Source organism: Malania oleifera, chromosome 2 (genome assembly GCF_029873635.1).
Source record: "Malania oleifera isolate guangnan ecotype guangnan chromosome 2, ASM2987363v1, whole genome shotgun sequence".
NCBI classification, from domain to species: domain Eukaryota; kingdom Viridiplantae; phylum Streptophyta; class Magnoliopsida; order Santalales; family Ximeniaceae; genus Malania; species Malania oleifera.
In genome coordinates, this window is record NC_080418.1 from 107,600,588 (window position 1) to 107,623,380 (window position 22,793).

General features: G+C 37.2%; 1 protein-coding gene across 2 annotated transcripts in view; it reads left to right on the forward strand.

Annotated features, from left to right (window-relative positions):
• LOC131148755 (E3 ubiquitin-protein ligase COP1) overlaps positions 1-21,369 on the forward strand; it is a 47,039-nt gene extending 25,670 nt beyond the window's left edge. Inside the window, exons 5-13 of one of the 2 annotated variants that reach the window (XM_058098664.1) lie at positions 336-493; positions 617-682; positions 14,644-14,722; positions 16,642-16,797; positions 17,125-17,223; positions 18,102-18,206; positions 18,978-19,157; positions 20,631-20,741; positions 20,812-21,369. In XM_058098664.1, the coding sequence (XP_057954647.1) occupies positions 336-493; positions 617-682; positions 14,644-14,722; positions 16,642-16,797; positions 17,125-17,223; positions 18,102-18,206; positions 18,978-19,157; positions 20,631-20,741; positions 20,812-20,982 (1,125 nt within the window). In that variant the 3' untranslated portion in view covers positions 20,983-21,369. The remainder of the gene's footprint in view (positions 1-335; positions 494-616; positions 683-14,643; positions 14,723-16,641; positions 16,798-17,124; positions 17,224-18,101; positions 18,207-18,977; positions 19,158-20,630; positions 20,742-20,811) is intronic. The other variant, XM_058098665.1, reaches the window with a different exon arrangement.
• The last annotated feature ends 1,424 nt before the right edge of the window (positions 21,370-22,793 follow it).

A 22,793-nucleotide genomic window follows, 5' to 3' on the forward strand; every position in this document is an offset into this window, starting at 1 on the left:
AGTTCTCTCTCTCTCTCTCTAGCTTTACGGTTGACTGTTGCTTACTGTACTTTGGAATACTTTGCTCGATAAAGGCTATCCGAACTACTTTGGGTTGGCTATGTGGATTCTTGTTTGGTACACAAATCAATTTTTCTTGGGGCACCTTTAGACTACTTGTGAGAAAACTTGTGATTTCTGTTGGGTAAATGGGTCAAATTCCATATTGCTGCTATGGATGGATTAGAATTCTGTGAAGCACTGTTGTTTGTTTGCTTGGCTGGGAAACTGATTCTCACAAACTTCTATATTTAATATCTCATTCTTGTTTGTTCTCATTTCCGTTTTGGCTGCAGTTCAATGATCTGCAAGAATGTTACCTGCAAAAGCGACGCCAGTCGGCAAACCAATTACATCATCAGGACAAAACGGATATCCATGCAGTACACAGAGAAGGTTATAATGCAGGTCTTGCAGATTTTCAATCTGTGCTGACCACCTTCACACAATATAGGTATGGTTGTTAGTCCGTAGTTCCTTAGAAAAATTTCTAGAGCTAAGCTACATCGCTGCTCTTCAGTTTTCCTTTTTTGGGGTGTTCCTGTTTATCTGCATTTTATTGGTTCATATGAAACAGTCGCTTAAGGGTCATTGCTGAACTTAGGCAGGCAGATCTTTTCCACTCGGCCAATATTGTGTCAAGGTTAGTTGATTTTATTGCATTTATTTTTTGCATCTGTAACATACAGTTTGGCTCAGAAATATGGGGCTATGAATTTGGTGTTCTATAATGCTGAAGGAACAAGTCATGCATAAAATATTTACTCTATTGTAGAACGTTTGACTTGTGATCCATAACATGGATTGTTGAATTCACTTAGTTGGAAATTCCATGATTCATTTGGTTGGAAAATGCCACTAGGATTACCTACAAAACAAAAACCTGAAAAGCTTGGTTAATTAATTATTTACTGCTCGATTAATTATATTCATTCCTTACTTTGCTAATTTTCCCTTTTAAGCCAGTTTCTTCACACCTTTTATTTGTCATATACACAGGATTGTAATTTGCCCCTCTAAAGCTACATACATTATGCTGGTTCACAAATGAGTATGTAAATTTTGGAAGTGCCAGTTTCTTTGTCTATCATTTCTTATAAAAAGGATGTTGCTCAAATAGTCATTGATGGCTAATAAAAATGTGCTTATGTCTTCTACTTCATGAGAAAAGTTGTATTCCTTTATTCAAAATTGAGCATATTCTTCTAGGAGAATATTCTGTCTGGCTTCAAGAATTGGGAATTGGGTTTGAACCAGAAAGACCATGCCACTAATCTCTTGATTTTATTTTCTTCTATTACAATTACGGGAAAAAATGGTTAAAAAGGGATTAATAAATTTAAAAAATCTGTTGAAAAGATTGTTGTAGAATATTTAAGTTAAGAAGCATTGTTATATTGTACGACATTTAATCATAGGAAGATTGCATATACAGATGCCAATATTGACTGACCATGGAAAAATGAGGAAACATAGCCGCATAAAAATTATGAGAAAGAAAGAAACAAACCACGCCCCTTACATGGGATGTAAAAGGCATATCTATTGACTTAGTGATGCAGCACAAGCAAGAGTTATTTTTACTTTTCTAATTTTATTATATTTTCGTTTTTTTAGGGTATTTTATTGAGAATCATATCTTAAGATTCTTTGATATTATAATTTAGGAAAATATTTTAGGGTTTTATTGAAGGGGAGCTTAGGCGCAACAGTAAGGTTGTCGCCGTATGACTTGGAGGTCACGGGTTTGAGGCGTGGAAACAGTCTCTTGCAAAAATGTAAGGTAAGGTTGCGTACTATAGACCCATTGTGGTCTGCCCCTTCCTTGGACCCCGCATACGCGGGAGCTTTGTGCACTAGGCTGTCTTTTTTTTTTTCAATTTAATTTAATTTATTTTTATTTTAGGGCTTTATTATTTAAGGAACTAGTATTTTAGTTTATTTAGGTTTCCTAGTAAATTTACTTTATTTGGGAAACTGGTATTTCAGTTCATTTAGGTTTGTTGAGTTAGCTTTCTTATCTCAAAGCATTGTAAGCCTATAACTAGGCTCTTATATTAGTTTTGGGGATTGGAATTGAGAGTTCAAGTAATAAAGTTGTTAGGCGTTGGTCCTAAATCAAGTGGTGTCAGAGCAAACTTCGAGCGGACATGGCTGTCAGTGTTAATTGACAGGGTTTGCAATTTCAACTCAAATCGCCATGGCTGTTGGTATTTGGTAGTGTTTTCTGTGAGTTATTACTTGTGGGGCTTGTGAGTTCAACTTAAATTGACTTGAAAAATGGCCTCCACCTCTGCCTCCACCATATCCACTCATCCATCTTTCACAACAGCAAAAATTACCAAAAAAATGAAAATTCTCCTGGAGTAAAAGTAGAGATTGAAACTTGCTATACATGTGTATATAGATATGCTCTGCAAAGCCCTATTCTCACAAAGGTTGGAACATCAGTCCGTATCTCCTCTGATCTGAAATCCAGAATATTTAAGTCCTTGCATTCATCTCAGCAGCTGATCGGGAACCACTGCAATGTCCTGGAAGTTCTGCCATCATCAGTTGCTTCCAATCATCATGATTTCACACTGCTTCCAGATCTGCAGAGGCTTGAGAAAATGAAGGAATGTCCCAGAAATTTCTCCATTTGTTTCGACTTTGCCCATCACCAGATCCGCATAGGCGAAGCAAAGTGAAGTAGCTGGAACCCTACCTTGGTCTGACTTCGTTCAAAGGAGCAACTTTAAAACTGGTTCACTTTAACTGGACTGAACAGGTTCAAGCAAACTGAACTAAATTGGTTCAGTCAAACCAGACGGAACTGAACTGATTCAGCCAAACCGGAGTGAATATTCCATAGAAAAAAGGGAAGAACAGAAAAAACAAAAGAAAATCTTTAACATGGCCTTTGGAAATGCTCAATTCTAGAATGTGCTGGCTTGACTCTATGCTCTGCTCTCTTATATCTATCACTAATCCTAATTACTGTGAATTAGAAGACAAGCCTTCCTTTCCAGCCACTACAGAAGAGGTTGTCCAGCAAGAAGAGGTACTAAAGGAATCGACTATTGAAATTGTAGAAACTATATTGAGAGCCCGAGCCTCAACCTACTGAGGTAGTTGAGGAAGCTACTGTTGGGATCAAAAGATCAGAAGAGTTAGTCTAGCAAGAATAGGTGGTTGAGGAGGGACTATTGAAATTATAGAACAACTATATTGAGAGCCCAAGCCCCAATCTGTTGAGGTAGTTGAGGAAGCTATTGTTGAGATTAAAGAACTATTGCATTCTAATCCTGATCTTGAACTGGTTGAATTCATAATTCCAAGTAAGCTTGCCAGCTACATCTCCATGGGCTTTTCCACCTTACACTTGTGTTGTTTTGAAGTAAACAAATTGCTTGGTCTCCGTCAAGCTTACTCATGATCTTTATTCTTCATCCTTCAAATTTTTTAAAATTTGAGGTTGAATTCTTTCTCATTGGGGAAGGATGATGCAGCACACAGTATAAGAGTTATTTTTACTTTTCTTATTTTGTTGTATTTTCGTGTGTTTTATTTAAGGTATTTTTATTGGGGTCATATTTTCAAGATTGTAGGATACTATTGTTTTGGGAGCAAGATTTTAGGGCTTTATTATTTAAGGAACCAATATTTTAGTTTATTTAGGTTTCCTAGTAATTTTTGTTTATTTAGGAAACTAGAATTTAACCTTTTCAAGTTTTTTAAGTTAGTATCCTTATCTTCAAAGCATTGTAGGCCTATAAATAGGATTTTATGCATTAGTTTTGGGGATTGGAATTGAGGATTCAAGTTGTTGGATGGTTTTGCATCATTGAGTCTTGGATGGTTTGCATCATTGAGTCTTGATTGTTAAAAGTATCCCTAACTGTACAACCTTGTTGATGGTTGATCTAATAAGAGGATACCAGCCTTTTTCCTCCTATGATACTTTAGAAGGGTATAGTGCAGGTCTTAAATTGTTGCTTGAAAATCAAGAAATTTTCTACCTATTACGGGCTTTCTTCTTGAATTTTTCTAGCCTTGCCGAAATTTAGTTTGAATTTTGGGTATTTTTTTTGTACATAACTAAATGTTCTCTTCCAAATAAAAAGCATTTCTTCAAAAGAAAAAAATAAAATAAAGCAGATGTGTGCCACGCACATGCAATGCATGTGACGCATGTGCAGTGCATGAGAAGCACGTGCTTGCTCATGGTCATGATGTGGGTGCTGTTCACCTGCTCATGTGCAATTATCACTGGTCGAACACTTCACACCTTGTGAAGGGCTGTCCGACACTAGTTGTAACACGTTAGCTTAACTAGCTAGTTGAAAGTAAATCACAATTTCACCACACAAACAAATTCACAACAGTTGAATACAAAATAAGCGGAAGCAATAAGCAATCATGAAAGCAAGCAATAATCACACGGGAAATTGGAAAGCAATGCAATTATTTATTCCCACCTCTGTAGGCAATGTGTGTACTAAGGCAGGCAAGTAGGTTAAACATGTTTAGAAAAGCTTGTGAGTTACGCAATTGATGAACACTCACCCTCTCTTAAAGTGCTTTGTATGATCTTCTAGCTTTGACATTAGGAAACATCAAAATGACCGAGGAGTCATACTTCCCTTTTTGACTTAGGCATTGTCCTACTAAAAGAATAAAACTTACACTACTATCAACACTTTGGTTACCATCCCATGCACTAGAAACATGCAGCAGGAAAGCATAATCTCCTGAACAAGCGTGGCTTGTGACATTCTTCCTCACGTATTCAATTGACATCCTTGTAGACTTTGATGCTAAGTACACTTCAACTTTGTCCACAAATAGTTCCTTGTTTTCTGCAGACATCTAGTTGATTTCTTCATCTCCCAGACTCCCACTTCATTAAGAACTTGTGTTGCGTCTTCCTTGATGATGTGAACTCTTTGTTTGTAAGAATGTATTTTACTTTTCGTCTGTTGGGTTGCCTTGGAATTTCTTAAGTGGTGCCCTGCTCAGTGTAGCAACGGTCTTTCCTTTGATAAGTCCACTTCTTTGATTCAAAGCTTTCTAGGTATGCTTGCACTATCTCCATGTTCTATTTCCATTATTTAGTGAAGATGTATGCTCTTGGACTCTTTCCTTTTTGTGGCTTGTCCATTGTATGAGGCATGGCTATTGGCATGTCACAACTTACAAGCTCAAAAGGACTCGTATTGGTTGTTGAACTTTTTTGGGCATTGAAACAAAATTGAGTCACATTGAGTAGTTGAACCTATTCTTTTGGTTGGTGGTGACGAAATGACGCAAGTACTCCTTTAGTATCCTGTTGAATCTCTCTATCTCTCCATCTATTTGTGGGTGGTAGCTTGAAGAAATGTCAAGCTGTCAATCGAGGATTTTGAAAAAAATAAACTATTTGGAAGTTTCCTATGAATCTTGTGCCTTGATCACTAATGGCGGCTTTGGGAACACCCTTATACTTCACAACATGTTTGAAGAACAAGTGTGTTGTCTCCTTTGTCCAGAAGTTCCTTGAGTCTTGTGTCTTAGTCATTGATGCTGCCTTGGGGAATACCCCTATGCTTCACAACATGTTTGAAAGACAAGTGCGCTGTTTCCTTTATGGAACAATACTTCGGTGATGGTATGGAAGTACTATACTTCGAAAACATGTCTATAACTACAAGTATAGAGTCTGTGCCCCCAACTTTGAGCTGGTTGGTGATGACGTCAAGTGAGACACTATCCCCCAGTCTTGTTGGTACTTGAACAGGCTCCAATAGCCTTGCAATCTTCTTGTGCTTGATTTTGTATTTTGTGAGATAGTTTGGGGTTACTCAATCACCTTATCACACATGTGTGACCTATGCACATGGTGTCATGGCACTCTTGCAACAATATTTTTCAAGAGCTAGTTACCACGTGTTAGCAATAATCCCTCCTCTAACCAGAATTGGTGCGCTTTGCCTTTTTCCACCAACCTCACAAGGTTTTGGGCAACTAAATCTTTGACAAGGTTCTCCTTCATATGTTTCCACATTGTTGTGGTAACATTACTGACCATCAAGTGTGTAATTAGTTGAAGGCTACATACTTGGCCTTCTTGCTCACTACTTTTGTAGTTGGATTCATCTGCCTTACCTTGTGCTTGAAAGAGAAATCAAACTCTATTAGGAAATCTTACCAATGAGCCAGCCGTGGGGGGGGGGGGGGGGGGGTTCACTTAGGTGGCGTAAAGAATTGATTGGCATTTGAGTTCTTTTTTTTTTTTTTTCCCCCACAAACTTAGATCCAAGTAGGTAATGCCGCCACACACAGACAATGAATCCCTGTTAGTATCTCCTTCTCTTGAGCTGTGTACTTCCGCTTAACTTCACTAAGAATAGGACACTAATATGCAATAGCATGCCTATCTTTTTTAACAAGATTTTGCCTTGGGCATGGTCTGATGCATTTGTTTGTACTTGATTTCATGATATTCTGAAGAGCAAGTAGTGAGTCCCACATAATGGCTTCCTTTAAGTTGTTAGGTTCGTCTAGTTCTAATTCCACCTATGACCTTTCTTTATCAATCCAGTTGATGAGGCAGTCCTTCTCGAGTACCCCTCCACAAACTTGCAATAGTAATTGGCAAGTCCAAGCGAATGCAACTCCTTGACTGTCGTTAGGATCTTGCAATCTTGAATAGCTTCCACCTTCTCCATATCCATTTGGATATGACCTTGTTCAACCAGATGACTAAGGAATTTGATACTTCTATAAGCAAAAAAACACTTCTCTTTCTTTGCATAAAGGTTGTTCTTCCACTTGTTGAATGCCTTCTATGTATGTTCTTTATGTTCCTCTAGAGTAGAACTATAGACAAAATGACATCTAGTTATACCATGCCAAGCTTGTTGAGGTAGTCATGAAACACCTATTCATTAGTGTGCAAAAAGTTGTTGGCGCATTTGTCAATCCGAAGGGCATCACCAATATTTTGTATGCTACAATAGCTTAGCGTTACCACTTAAGTACATTATTGACATGGATACTTTTTCTTCCTCCGAGTTGGTTGACATTGTGCGAAAGTATTGGTCCATGTCAAGTAAGAAGTTTTCCAACTCCTTGCATGACAGGTGCCATATGCTTTGGGTTCTAGCACCCTTGTTCTTTTACATGCTACCCTCGTAGAATTGAAATTTTTCAGAGAGCAGGACCATGAGGTTGACATTAGGAATAAGCTCACCCATATAGTGTTTTAATGCTTCCACAACACCATATAAAGCTTTTGACAATTCCTTGCTGGAACCATGTTGCTATTTATGTGATCCCTCCAATAAATTAACACGTTTCAAAAATTGAGCCGTCTGTGTAGCAACATTGTTCATTGTCTCAGTGTGCACCTCAAGTGCATCTTCTCGATATTAATGCACACGACATGGTTCTCTTATCAGTGCCTCGTATACAAAATCCAAAGGTAACCAAATCACTAAGAAATTAACCAAGCTTTGATATCAACTGTCACGGGCCGAGCACTTCACACCTTGTGAAGCGCTGTGTGGCACTAGTTATGGCACACTATATTAACTAGTGAGCCGAAAGTAAATTGGGTTTCACCACATAAACAAATTCACAACCATTGAGCACAAAGTAAATGGAAGCAAAATGCAATCACGAAAGCAAACAAGAGTCATGTGGTAAACCGTAAAGTGACGTAATTCATCGTTCACACCTTTGTAAGCAAGGTGTGTTTAGCAAGGGAGGAAAGTAGGTTTTAGTGTACAAAAGCTAGTGAATTAGACAATGATTGATGAACTTTCACCCTCCCCTAAAGAGTTTTCTATCCTATTTTAGCCTGGCACTAGGAGATGCCAAAATGACTGAGTTATCCTCTTCTTTTCTTACTAAGTATTATCCTACTCAAAGAACAAAACTTATACTACTATTTACATGATGGTTACCTATCCGATGTAAATGAAACAAGTGGTCATAGGCATGCATGATGCTGCTTTCAACAACACCATTCTGTTGTTGAGCTCTAGGGCAGAAAAGTTGTGACAAATGCCGTAGCTTGCACAAAAAGTCAAAAAGTCATTACTTTCAAAATCTTTTTTCATGATCACTATATAATGATACAACACATAAGTTCAACTTGTTTTGGATCTTTTTTGGCAAAATGAAGAGAATTTATAATATGTTTCTATCATGTGATAATATAAAAATAGTCCAAGCAAAGCGCACGAATAATCAACTATAACAAAGGGTATAAAGTTTTCCACCAAGAATATTGGTTTGCATGGGCCAAAAAGATCTAAATGGAAGAGTTGAAGAGATTTGCTTGAAAAATCACACTTTTAGATTTAAAAGAAGATTTAGGATTTAGTTTGTTTTCGCTTCATGCATGCTGCACTAAAGATATGTTTATTTATATCAAAACATGGTGATCCTTTAACGAGATCTTTTTTGGAAACATTTGCTTGTGAATTAAAATTGACACAACCAAGCATTTTATGCCATAACCAGCATTCATCATGTAGCGAAACTAAACCATTTATCATCACTTGCAAAGTCAAAACCAAGAGTATACACATTTTCATCTCTTGGAGCAGTAAATAAAGTGCTATCGTCGGAATTTTTAACTACATGCTGAGATTTAGAAATGTGACTGATTTACCTTTGTCATGGGATTGACTTAGGAGAAAATCATCAACTAGCAATACATTTTCAACTGAGGTGTTGGGTGCCTAACCAAATTATACCTTCACCTATTACCTTTCTTTTATTGTTGTTAGTTGTCACCGAAGGTGACATCCAAATTCCTTAGGTCAGACGGATGAGAACTTGGCCTTGTCTCGTGCTATATGTCTTGAACAAGCACTGTTGAGGTAGCATTTGCTCTTCTTGCCTAGCTTTGTCTACAAAGATAGATTATAACTTTTGATTTTTGTACCATGCTTTGTTGGGTTTATAAGGATTAATGTATAGATGAACTTTATCTTTGAGAATCTAGAAAGTTTCAACATATTTTGAAAATAAAATTTTTTTTTTATTTTTTTGTTTTAAAAAAGTGTCCCTTTTATTACAAAAATTTCCTTTCTTTTGCCTTTTAGTTGGTTTGAAACCTAGTCCATTCATTTCAAACACGCTTAGATTTAAATGTCATTACTTTCTTCTTTTGTGTAGTCTTATAGTTATTGTTCATTGTCATCTTGTGAGTGATGAGCGAGCCTATCAGCTCGTCTAACAGCAGGTTGTTGAGATTCTTGGCTTCTGATATTGCAACTATTTTAGCTTCCCTTTTCTTTGATAGGGACCTGAAAATCTTTTTAACTAACTTACCATTAGTAAAACACTTATTCAATCCTTTCATTGGGTTGGTAATATCTGTAACACAAGTATACATATTTGAAATAGATTGATTTTCTTTCATGCAGAAAATCTCATAATCACGCATCGGAAGATTTATTTAGTTTCCCTAACTTGGTTAGTCCCTTCATGCATTACTTCTATTTTGTCCCAAATTTCTTTAGTCAAGTCGTATGCAACACACGATTAAACTCATTAGGGTCAAGAGCACGGTATAAGTTATAAAGCATTGACAACATTAGTATTTAGTTGGATTTTTCTATGGTCCTATCATCTAGATCATCCCATTCATGTTCAGGTTTTATAACAAACACACCACTTACAATCTTAACAGGAACATGAGGACCATTTATAATAATCCTTCATATGTTTACATCAATTGATTGCACATAGGCTTTCGGAATAGTTTGTGCGAGCAAATAGAGGGGGTCTATTGGTTGACTGACCTTTGGCAAGTCCGGTCCTCACCATGGATGCCAAATGGATCCACTTTACAATTGGGTAAAAACAAACTATAAAACAATTGTAAACTGCAGAAGCAAAGAAAATATTCACCCAGGGAATAAAACAATCACAACACCACCAAGGTTTATAGTAGTTTGGTCAACTTGACCTACATCCACTCCCTAAGTAAACTACTTGAGATTTTCCTATATCGAAACAATATTACAACCAAATGTGCAAACTGCGCATTGGACAAACCTTGTCCAAAATCAGTGGGTACACGACCAAAAATGGCCACATGCCAGGAAACACTTTTGAGTAACAACCAAATTGGGTTAACCTATCCACTTAACCAAAATAGTCCAAGGTGCAAGGTGCACCGAGGCACAAAGGGTACTTGGAGCCTAGGCACAACATTAAGGTCGTGAGGTGCACATTTATCAAGGTTGTCTGTGAAATACCTCATATAATGGATTCTTGGTTGTAAACACATTAGCACTAAATTTGAATTTTAAGATATCAAATTATTCAATACTAGAAAAAAAAACTGGATACTATAACATTAAATTTGTAAGTATGCAATATTCATGTTGTAAGTTCCACAAAATAGAAGCAGAAATAAGCAGCAGGAAACCAAAAAAAAAAAAAAAAAAGTAACTGCAGCAGCAGTGCTGCTTTGACTAAGATGGCAGAAATTCCAGATAACAGAAGCAGAAATGCCAAGAAAATGAAATGCTGAGGTGGAAAAAAAAAAAACAGCTCAGTTTCCAAATAAAAAAGCAAAAAAATAAAAAGAAAAATGAAAGGCAGGGGTGAGAGAACATCAAAGAGAGGACACTGAGCAGTGGAGCAGAAGAAGAAGACTTAGTAGAGAAGAAATTGCAAAGGAGCAGAAATTCCACACCACCTGTAGCGAGCTCAATTTTCTAAATAAGAAATATAACATAATAAATGGAAAAGTCAACCCGAACCCGTGGGTAATGGGGACACCTGTCAATCACAGCGGAAACCTAATAAAATCTTAATCATTCAACCATGAAACATAATACCAGAGTTATTTACATTCCCAAAATACTGTATTTATTTACAATTTTTCAAAAAGTCAAAATATTACTAGGATCGTACAACAAAAATCTCCTGATCCTAGTCCAACGCTTACCCTTCTAGTAGGGAAGCTAAACCCACTCAACGGCGGCCCTGACCTGTCGGTCCCTCTGGGTTTCCTGAAAATCATTTATAATTTGGGGGTGAGACACTTCTCAATAAGGGAAAATAAACTAAATACAGCTGTATGACAACATGAATATTTAAAGTACTTATACGTATACAGTACATTTCATAACTCTGTAAACATTCATCATATCATACTAGATAATCATATAATTTCATATTTATTAATAAATCGTAACATACATAAAACATTTATTATAACTGTAGTACTGAAAATATACCGAGGATGAATAACTAGCTGGTGTCATGTATTACCCCCCATGACGGGTTGTGTAGCCCGAAGGCGGGACCCGACAATGGCTGACCGACCACTGCCAAGTCAAATATGTTTGTAAGTACGATGGGCTCGCCACACCCTGATTCAGACTGTCAGGTGGACGTCCACACTCTACTGAAAGCCACATCGACTATCTATCTCCCACTCTCTCGTGGGGTGGTTAGCACTAATCTGATCATAAACATCTGATCTATAAGTTACGGTACCGAGCCCCTAAACTGAACTAAACTAACATTCGGGTTCTGATAACATATAATACATGATATAATAGCGGCCTCGTGCCGATCATTTTCATAAATACGGCCTCGCGCCGGAATCATAAATACGGCCTCGTGCCAAAATCATACGTAAATACGGCCTCGTGCCGATATCATAAATACGGCCTCGTGCCGATAACATAAATACATGGCCTCGCGCCAGAATCGTTTCAGGTATATACATTCTGAAAATAAATCATTTATCATACATTCATCAAAATCATCACAACATAATTCATCTTTTCATAATACCCGAAAACATGCTTTGCTCGTAAAATTATTCATATCATAATACATTTCACGTAAAATAATATTCATGCCACACATGTGCTGTTGAAAGTCATACTTCAGTCTAAAATCGTGGTTTTCTGGCATCTCATATATACATATACATTTTAATCATCATAGCAGTATTTTCCCAATCGTATTTTTCATTCGTAATAAACAAGTATAACATATACTTTTCTGAAAATAGATTTACTCATAATTAATAATAATTTGTATGGAAAGTAACTGTTTTAGTTTATTCCCTTACCTGACTATTGAGAAAGCCCCTAAAATATCCTAACTTGGCCCTGTAGGATTTCCTGATCAATACCCTGAAACTTGAAACTCTCAGTATTAAATTTTAGTATTTTCATGCGTACATAATTTCTTATAACTATCATAAGACCAAATTTGACTTAAAAAGCCTTACCTCAACTCAGGGATGATTTCCAATTTCGTTTTCCCAACAATCCGCTTCGGCAAACTCGTAGAGAACTTTGCCAGGAGCGTCGTGGTGACTTCGGATTGTCGATCTGACGTATATCTGGCCCAAAAATGATGAGAGAGAGAGAGAGAGAGAGAGAGAGCCGAAGGGGAGAGAGAGAGAGGGCGAAGATGGCTTAAAAATGGAGATAAAAATCGGATTTTTGATATATATAGGGCCAGATTTGTCGACGAGACACGTCACCTCGTCGACGAGTCCTTCATTAAATTCATCAATGAGACCCTATATTTGTCGACGAAATTCAGAGCAGCAAAAATCCCCCTCGGTATTTTCTCGTCGACGAATTTTCTTCTGCACTCGTCGACAAATCCAGGCAATCTCTTGAAATCATTTTTATTCCCTAAATGCAATGTCGTCGACGAACGCGACGAAGTCTATGACCTGTTTCTGTTTCTATTTCTCTCTCTCTTAATTATTCAAATTTCATTTTTATTTGGGTTGTTACACCACCACCCCCTCCACCCCAGGTTGCCAAAAAAAAAAAAAAAAACACAGCAAAAGAAAAAAAAAATTTTTGCGGGGGGGGGGGGGGGGGGGGGGGGGGGGGGGTGGTTTGCAGCTTTGACTGAGAGCCTTTCTTCTCTTCTGTTCTGACTGCACGTCTCCATGATTTTTTTTCCTTTGTGTGAGGACAAGCATAACGGTTGTTATCTTTAGTTCTGATTTTCCATGTTTAAGGGCATTGTATGCTGGTAGTAAATTTTTTCAGTGTGCAAAAAGCAGATTACATGTGGCTCGCATGCCTTGGCCTGTCAATGCTTTCTGGGTGCTGAATTTGGATTGACTAGCATTTTTGTTAATTGTGGGATTGAATATGAATGATATAACAAGAGGTAAGTGATGATCTGCTTCTGATTTTATGTCTCATATTTGCTGTTTTTTTGTTGTCCTTTAGTTTGTGGAGGCCTTAGAGTATTTCTGTTGTTTTGGAGCGTTGTTCAGTAATATTGTTTCTAATATCAGATCCTTTTCCTATAGCTTTGATACTTTGACATGATTGGCTATTATGGACTGAATGGGTACCTTGATATTTTTCTCTTGTTTGTTTTTTGTGGTCGAGGTTGTGATTTGAAGTTTCTTGGGGAGTTTGGTTTCTCTGTCGTCCAAGTAGGCATAGGTTATCCATGCTCCAGCTTGGCAAGCAGTGTTGGATGAGTTGAGTTTTGTGCCAGTTGAGGGTAGTTTTAGAATTCGTATCTTATTACTTAGAGAAGAATGCTTGCAACTTTTGACCTGCCACTCACCTTTTCTGATATACTTGCTTCACTGGCTGGGATTCCACCACCACCACAACAATCCAAAAGCTCCCTCCCCCACCGTGGCGTCTGAAAAAATGCCACTTGGTATATAGTATCAGGAATATCATTAGTACTTTGATATTTCATTCGTAAGTTTCATTTACCAGGGTAGAGCTTATGAATCTTAATTTTTATGTAAGAAAATGAGGGAGCATGAGGATCAAGCACTTGAGGCTAATGCCTTGCCTAGTTGGAGGTTCTAATTTCACGCATCAATATTGTTGTTCAGAACAGTGACTGTGACCTGACAAACTGACCATCTATCTTGATTATTTTGGTAATTCTGGGATTGGCTGGTTCAACTGCAGAAACAGTTTATGGAGAAGCATGAATCATATGTTTTTCCATTTGCATTTCATTTTAATAAGTTTGTATATTGATTTTAATTTTCATTGCCAATTATTAACTCTTCCAGCTGAGTTACAAGAGCGCTAAAGTAACTTCTTTTTTGTTACAGGGCTGTGTATGTGTGTGTTTGCTCAGCTACTTAAGTTATAGGTGATAGCATATATGGCTAATGAAAATTTTGAATGGAAGAAATCTTCTACTAGGTTATGAGTGATGTTTTTTAAGGTTCAAGGAAATTTGATGTCTGCTCATGGTGAGAGATCATTGCATGTTCGGTATTCTGTAATTGTAGTGATATTATTGATGTGTTTTCGCTTGAAACTTGTATTGTTATGGATGATGATTTATGGTGTAGTAACACCTTTAGTTTGACTGATCGGAGGGTGGACCACTACCCTGGCATCTACATCAAAATTGGGTGTGTAGATTTCAGTCTTTTTGTTTAGTTAGTTTTTCTTTTTGGTTTGTACTTGGATCATGATTAAGCTTAGTTTCTTTCAGATTATTATGGTTGTTCACCAGGTTAAATATTAAATAGATGTTCTTTCAGTTTATGGATTTCCACAGCCTCTACTTCCCTATTTCTGAGTTCTTTTTAAAATCAAAGCTTCTGAAACTTGTAGAATTGCAAATGTCTTATTGCAGCATAGAATTTGATTGTGATGATGAGTTGTTTGCTACTGCTGGAGTTTCACGACGCATCAAAGTTTTTGACTTCTCATTGGTAAGCTCTCAACATTCTGGTGTTTCTTGTGCTTTGATAATCTGGTGTTCTTTTGCCTTTGGTTTTAGTAGTATGTGTTATGGCTGTAAGCCAGTGAATGTGCTTAGATTTTGGTGCTTTCTGTTATTGTCCATAATTGTAATGGTTTTTACCTTTTTGAAGGAAAGAAAGCAGTTTGGCCTGAGTGTGCTTAGGTATGGAATTTTAATTTTATTTTTCTAAGAAACTGTAATGGTTCTAACTTGAAAAAAGAAAAATAAAAAAAAACCTGTTCGGCAAAGTTGGTTACAGCTGCAAGCCTGGGGTTGGAAACTTGTGAAAAAAATTGCTACAATCTCGTCTGGATTATCTTCTTCCTTTTCAAATTCTTTGAAAATGGTTTACATGTGTGTGTGTGTTTGTGTGTGTATGTTGGTCTGATTGAGGCATGCACATAGTATTCAAAGATATACCTAGGCGTGAGGCGCACTGGGGCAATGAGGCTTGTGACACATAGGGGTCGAGGTGACTTAATTTTCAAGAGGTGCAGCGAGGTGTGAATGATTATTTAAAAAAATGGTGAAAAACACTGAAAAATATCTTATTTATTTTGCATCTAATGTCTTTTAACTCTCTGGAAGTCAACATCTTCTGATTTTTTTTATCAGTATTCCACGAAACAGGGAGATCTGCGATCAAAGGCCAACTCATTCTTTTCCTCTTCTTTTTCTTCTTCTTCTTGGTCAACCAAAACCAGTGTTTTTTCTGCTCTGCTGCTCTCAGTCTTCTTCTTTTTCTTCTTCTTCCTCTGGCCTGCCCTGCCCTGCCCAAAATCAGAGCTATGACCCTCTTTTTTGATGTTTTTGTTTTCTTTGACTGTTTTTTTTTTTCTTTTTTTGTTTGAACTTCTGCCACTTTTTCTTGAAATTTTCTGCCCTGCTGCACTCAGTCTGAGCTGTGAATCACCCCGCCACCACCACCACCACCACCACCAAATTTTGATGGTTCTTCTTCTTCTGCTCTCAGTTAGACCTGCTCTGAGCCCCTTCTTGATGTTCTCTTCACCTGCCTTTGATCAGAATCTCTGCTCTGCTGCTTTTTCTTAGCATTTCTGCTTCTGTTAGCTGGAATTTCTGGCATGAAATCTGAGTGCTGTTCTCTGGAATGCTTTTATTTTGTGGGATTCATGGCATGAACATTGGATATTATTGAAAATTTGTAATATATTATTCATTATGCCCGAGTATTGAATATTTTGGTATTTTAAAATTCCAATATTAGTCTAATCTGTTTACAAATCAAGAATCCATTATGTAGGACATTTTACTTGGAGCTTTGACAAATGCGTGCCTTCACTTTGCACCTCGATCCTAAGCTCCAGGTGCCTTTGTGCCTGAGTGTGCTTTGTGTCTTTGACTACTACGAGTTACTCATGCAAGTCTATCATAAAGGATTCATTGCTATTAAAGTTTTTTCTGCATTTTGTTACAAAAAAAGAAAAAGAAAAAAAGTTTGTTATGCATTTACAAAGAACATTCTTGATGTCCTGTAGGGATTATAATGCTTGTGTCTTCATAAAGGGGATGTGTGTTTTTAATACAGGTCAAACTAGTGCACAAGCCCCTCCTCCCTTCCCATCTTACTCTTGTAAGGATAAAAGGCAGTGTTGCCTGGTTTCTGCAGACTGGTTCCAGGGCTTGATCCTCTGCCACTACACTGAGTGGATGAGCTCTTGCCGTTGGGCTATGTAACCCCCCCCACACGTGCGCGTGCGCACACACACAAAAACACTTATCTCATTGAAAGAATTATTTACATTTTTCTTGATGAACTTGGTTTTTGCAATAGATTTTAAAGTTTGATCTGCATATTATTTGTGTATTGAGTTTTTTTTTTCCTAAGCTGGTTTGTTGATCACTGGCTATTCTATTTCTTCTCAGGTGGTGAATGAACCTGCAAATGCGCACTGTCCTGTTGTGGATATGCCCACACGTTCCAAACTCAGTTGCTTGAGTTGGAACAAGCATATTAAGAACCATATAGCTAGTAGTGATTACGAGGGAATAGTCACTGTCTGGGATGTCACTACACAGCAGGTATTTACATATATATATCTATATATGTGTGTGTGTATTTATATGTATTTATTTATTTATATTACTCATAAAATTACGAAAGCGAGCTTTGACTCAATGGTAAGGACAAAGGTTCAAATCATGGAGGTGAGACTGCCTACATCTTGGCCTCTCCATACCCCCAATGGTGTGTGAGGCTTGCGTCGGGTCTTACATTTTTTTTAGTTAATCATAACATCTGTTTTTCTTTTCATTTAAAAATAGTTATATTGCCCTTTTGTGGTTATAGCTTGTGACAATATTTCTCATTGTTATTTGTGCATGTTAATGGAACAATTTGACATGCAGAGTGTGATGGAATATGAAGAGCATGAAAAACGTGCTTGGAGTGTTGATTTTTCACCCACAGATTCCTCAATGCTTGTATCTGGCAGTGATGATTGTAAGGTACCCTGCAATTGACCTTATATTAAGTCTTCCTTATTGGATTAACTAATCTTTAGGCTTTTGTCGTGGTGTATGACAGTAGTGAAGGAAGCAACATTGTTTAGTGTTCATATATTAATCAGTTGATGACCCGATGCAGCTATATCTAAGCTGTGGCATTTGATTATGTAGGGTCATGGTGGAGCAAATACAACAAAAAAGGTGTAATAATGGATATTTTTGGGTGAGGGTCGGGGTTGACTATCTTCAAGGAAACAGATCATGATTGGAAATTTGTACTTGTCTCTTCTGATTATTCATAAACTAATTACCCATTCAAAAAAAGGAAAAAAAGAAAAAAAATGCTAGTTACCACTAATTTATACCCACCTTTGGTCAAAGCCAATATTTCCTGTTGACACCCCTTAGCATACTTCCCATTTTGGATTTCTATCACATTATTTTTTTGTTTTTGAAAACCCTATCAAATCTCTAGGCATATATTCTTCTTTGAGTTCCTTTATATTAATTGCCACTTATTATAAACACTATAATCACTTATGCAGGGTGGTTTATAGAGATGTTTTGGATAGGGGAGTTGTACATCCAGAAAATCAAAGTGATCCCATGCTTCCATATTTGGAGGGTTGGGTTGGTCATATCACCTTTTCTTAATGCATTAGAACATGTAGAGCCGTCGAGTGGGCTGCTTATAAATATAATTAATTAGAATAATTTAGGACGATTATGTTGATACATATAAGAAAAAATTTAGACTACATTTGTATTTTGTTTTTTCCACTCGAGTAGGAATGTTTAATGATTTATACATTTCTGAACCTCTGCAGAATCTAGCAGTGGGCTTTAATCATGTTTTGTTTCTTTTGTGTACTAATCAGGTCAAGGTTTGGTGCACGAAGCAGGCAACCAGTATTCTTAATATCGACATGAAAGCGAATATATGTTGTGTCAAGTATAATCCTGGATCGAGTTTCCACATTGCGGTATTCTCCCATTGCATTTACATTGAATGACATTCACTGTTATACTTGTGAAGTCAAGCCGGTTAAATATCAATTCTTAATTCTCATGTAGTCTCTCAAAAGTTATTGTTGTGTAGTCATCTGCCTTGTGAAATGCATCATACGACTCATTAGGATCACGTATTTCAAGGTCACTTGAGTGTGCCTTCCACACTCTGCAGAGTGTGCTTCCATGCATGTTTGGATCTTGCTTTATGGAACAATTTCGTGAGTATAAATTTGAAATTGAAATCAACATGACTCCAAATTCAGGGAACTTAAAGAATAGAACAGGGGGTGTGGAGACCACTGTCTTCTGAAAGAGGTAATCTGGGTGGGATTAAATATATGACTATGTTAGCTGATATTGTAGTCATTGTTGATGAACATGACAAATATATGGCCCTGGAGTCCATTTTTGGAGTCTAAGATACATATTAAGACTGAGATGTCTTCATATATACCTGAGTGCTTGTATGCATGTATATGAAAATCCACTTTGAAGCTAGTTCAATGGTTGGGAAAAGTGATATTGAAAAATTCTTTCTTAATTGTATTTATGGCGTGAAGGCACTAGAATACCTCAAAAGCTCAAGTTATGGAGTATTGATTTGGAATAATGTTGGCCACTGTCATTATGGCCATAATGATATAAAGTCTGGTGCTATGTCATGCACATGCTTATTTTCTTGATTTCGTTTCTTGATGAAGCAAATGGAGCCATAGAATATGAACACTACTGGCATTTTTCAGGTTGGTTCTGCAGACCATCACATCCATTATTACGATCTAAGAAGCTTCAGCAATCCAATCCACTCATTCAGTGGACACCGAAAGGCTGTTTCATATGTGAAATTCTTGTCCAATGATGAACTTGCATCTGCGTCTACAGACAGCACATTGCGGTTATGGGACGTCAAGGAAAATTTGCCAGTGAGTAATATATGTTTTTGAAGTTGTTTATTTCACTTGTCATATTCTTGACACTGCTTGACATCAAAATCCCAAATGAACTGTCTGATGGTTTTTCATGCCTACTAGATATATGGTTTTCTGGAAAAAAAAAAATAGCAGCTGGAACTCTAAAGGCAAGTAAATAGAAAACAGAATTGTGAATTTAAATTTGTCTAATCATGAAAAATGGTAGGTTGCAAAAATATATAACAATTTGGAACCCCTTGAATGCCCTTGCTGAAGTTTAGGGAATTAAAGGATTTATGCAAATATTACAAAAATTATTTGAGTTGTGAAACTGTGTAAAGGTTTCTAGACCAACTTTTGGATTTCTTTTGGGTGAAAGAAGCCTTTTAATTAGGAAAAAAACACATACCTAGGTGTACACTCTAGACATATCATCATACATCCCAGACCAAACAGGAGGGAAAACAGTACTGCTATACTGATAACGGAGAAGTTGGCTAAGCAGGGGGCTGCCTTATTCATCTCTGAAAAAATGAGAAAATTTTAAGAGTCAAATTGAAAGATCAATTTTCTAACATCATGATACATAGATCATAACTTAAGCACCTTGAATATGCCAGTAAGACCGCAATGACCACCTTATAGTTGTCTTCTGTATGGATTTTTGAAGCATCATTTTCTTCATATGCTAACAGCCATCCCTCAAAGCTTTACACTCAGCTCTACCAGAGCAGTTGTTTTCTATTATCCAGTGCCTATTCAAAGAGTGTTCCATATAATAGCTATAGCTTAGAGCATGTTTTTATAAAAGACTACTGTTATTCAAAACCGTGCTCGATTTGGAAATGGGGAAATCTCTCTCTCTCTCTCTCTCTCTCTCTCTCTCTCTCTCTCTCTCTCTCTCTCAGACATGAAGATTATAAGGATTATCACAAACATTAGCTATTTGTTATATAGTGAAAGCAACTAAAATTATAATCCAAACATGAGCTAATTGTTATATATTGAAAGCAACTAAAACTAGTGTGAAGGGATCATTGGAAAATCGTTTTAAGAGCAAAATTTTTTACAGTGTACTACTATTGTCATTAGCATACAAATATATAATTTAGATTCCTGTTGGCCAGTTCATGTGACGTCTCTATTTGAGCCCAGTCCAACCTTAAGCTAGAAATTTTCAATTCAAGCCTGAATAAATTTTGGATTTAAGTATTCAGCTTTAAGTTTCCTTGGGTCTGATTGAGTTGGATTTAGCTTGCCATTGTTCTTGGCGTGTAGGATCCTCATTGCTTATTTTAAAGTGCGGTAATTTTGATTAAAGCGCAAATTTTTCATGAAGTAGGAGTTACTAATTGAGGCACTGCTGGATCCTCTCTTTTGGTCTTTGGTTTAATCGTCTTTGTCGTCCAGCCCATGTTTATTGCCATGTGCATCACTCTCTCTAGTGGTGTTTAAATTGTCTTTTCATATGCTTGATGTTCTCAGGTTCGGACTTTTAGAGGCCACACAAATGAGAAGAACTTCGTGGGTCTCACAGTAAACAGCGAGTACATTGCTTGCGGCAGTGAAACCAATGAAGTATTTGTCTACCATAAGGTAACACTACCCTATAGCTCATGTTCATGCATTCAACCTTGAAACTGTAACTTTTGGTATTCACTTGTAGGCAATCTCCAAACCTGTGTCTTGGCATAGATTTGGTTCTCCTGATATTGAAGAGGCTGAGGAGGATGCAGGGTCTTTCTTCATCAGCGCTGTATGCTGGAAAAGCGATAGCCCTACAATTTTGACTGCTAACAGTCAGGGGACAATTAAAGTATTAGTACTTGCAGCTTGAATCTTGAATTACTCGAAGGAAAATAGTTGAGAAGAAATGAAGAAACCATATGGAATCATCTGATTGCTTTGGCCAAGGATGGTTTGCTATTTTGTCTATACCTTGAACTGAGATATTTGGTGGGTGTAGAAGCTGTGGTTTTGCTAAAACCATTTTGGCAAAGTGCTGCTGGCAACGGCTGGGCAGGGTAAGCTGGATTTCCTTTTGGGAAGGAGGCCATGGTTTTGTAAATATCACTACTATTCTCAGTGTGTTCACTGTTTGTATCCCAGCCTATTTATAGGCCAGACTAACCCTGTGGGCTACAACTGGGGTGCCCTGCTCTTTGAGGAATAGTTCCACGAGGATCATTGCTATTGTGGGGTTAATAAAACTAAATTTTGGCAATTTCCTAGTATATTGTAATCTCTCTCTCTCTCTCTCTCTCTCTCTCTCTCTCTCTCTCTCTCTCTCAGGCTTCAACCTGAACTTTAGGATTTACCTTGGTATTTAGTATAATGTTCATCCTGTGCACCAATATATCTTCTTCCAATACAAGTAGAAGCATGCACCTGTGGAAATTCTGAAAACTACTTTCTTTTTTCAAAAGGTCAGGATCTCCCCTGGCTTTAAAGAAGCTTCCAAACAAACATTGGCTGTTTGCCAAACTGGACAAGCGAGATTTTCCCCCATTAAACTATGATGTTTCCCAGCTCAAACCTCGCACAACATAAACACATACCATCCCATCAAATTCAATGATTTCCCAGCTCAAACCCCACACGACAGAAGCACATACCATCCCATCTCTAATTCACTTCCCAATTTGTGCAGAAGTTCATATCTTATTATATCTTATTCACTCTCAAATTCAGTTATAGTCAATTAAATTTAATTCACAGATTTGAAGCTGCACTCATTATCCTGTACACAAACATTATTCAATACATAGCACTTAATTTTATCAAGCCTTCCACAATATAACATTCAACAATTAATTGTCCCTTCCTTCAATAAGCTTGCTTGATGATGAGATGAAGTGAAAGCTTGAAAGGTAGGAGTAGGAACAAAAAGAAACAGGGTTGAGAAAGAAATTACATTGAACACATGATGATTCTCCATGAAGTTGGAACTCTCTAGTTATCATTTGCTTCACAGCAAATAACATCGACCCTCTTTTGCACGGCCGTCTATAAAAAATATACTACCTACTTTGTCCTACTTCATGGTTAAAAGATAGAATTATTATCATTATTATTAATAATTTTCAAGTAACAAATACATTTTCTTCATTGCTGCAAATTATACACAAATACATAGATGCAACAAAATGCATATATACAAAAGAGAAACTACCATCATGCAGCACTTTTTTTTTTGTTATCAGGAGTCGAAACAACATAAGTTTCTTCTAATCTTATGTTTTAAGCATGGTCAAAGCTAAAAAACCATCTTCATTTTATTCTATAAAAGTTCTATAAAAAACATAGGCCAGGTCTTCGAGACCCGTAGCATAGATTAACAAGGAAGTCAGAAAAGAGCTTTCGTGAACTCAAAACAAGAGTTTTGCACTCGGAGTGTCTTGAAGAACGTTGAGAGTCGCTCGTTGCCACCAGCCAACCTCGGACTTGCAAGGTCAAGAAAACTCGAGCGGCCTTTGTGGAGTTCAAGTACAAAAGGAAGAAACATAAAAGAATAAGCTCAGGAGAGATACCGCCATGGCTTCTAACACATACTCTCTTGATCTCTTCTGCTATAATCTTGACCTGCAGGCCGAGCCAGGATCTGCAGTGCATCCATCATATGAGCCATGGTTACGAGCCAAATGATGA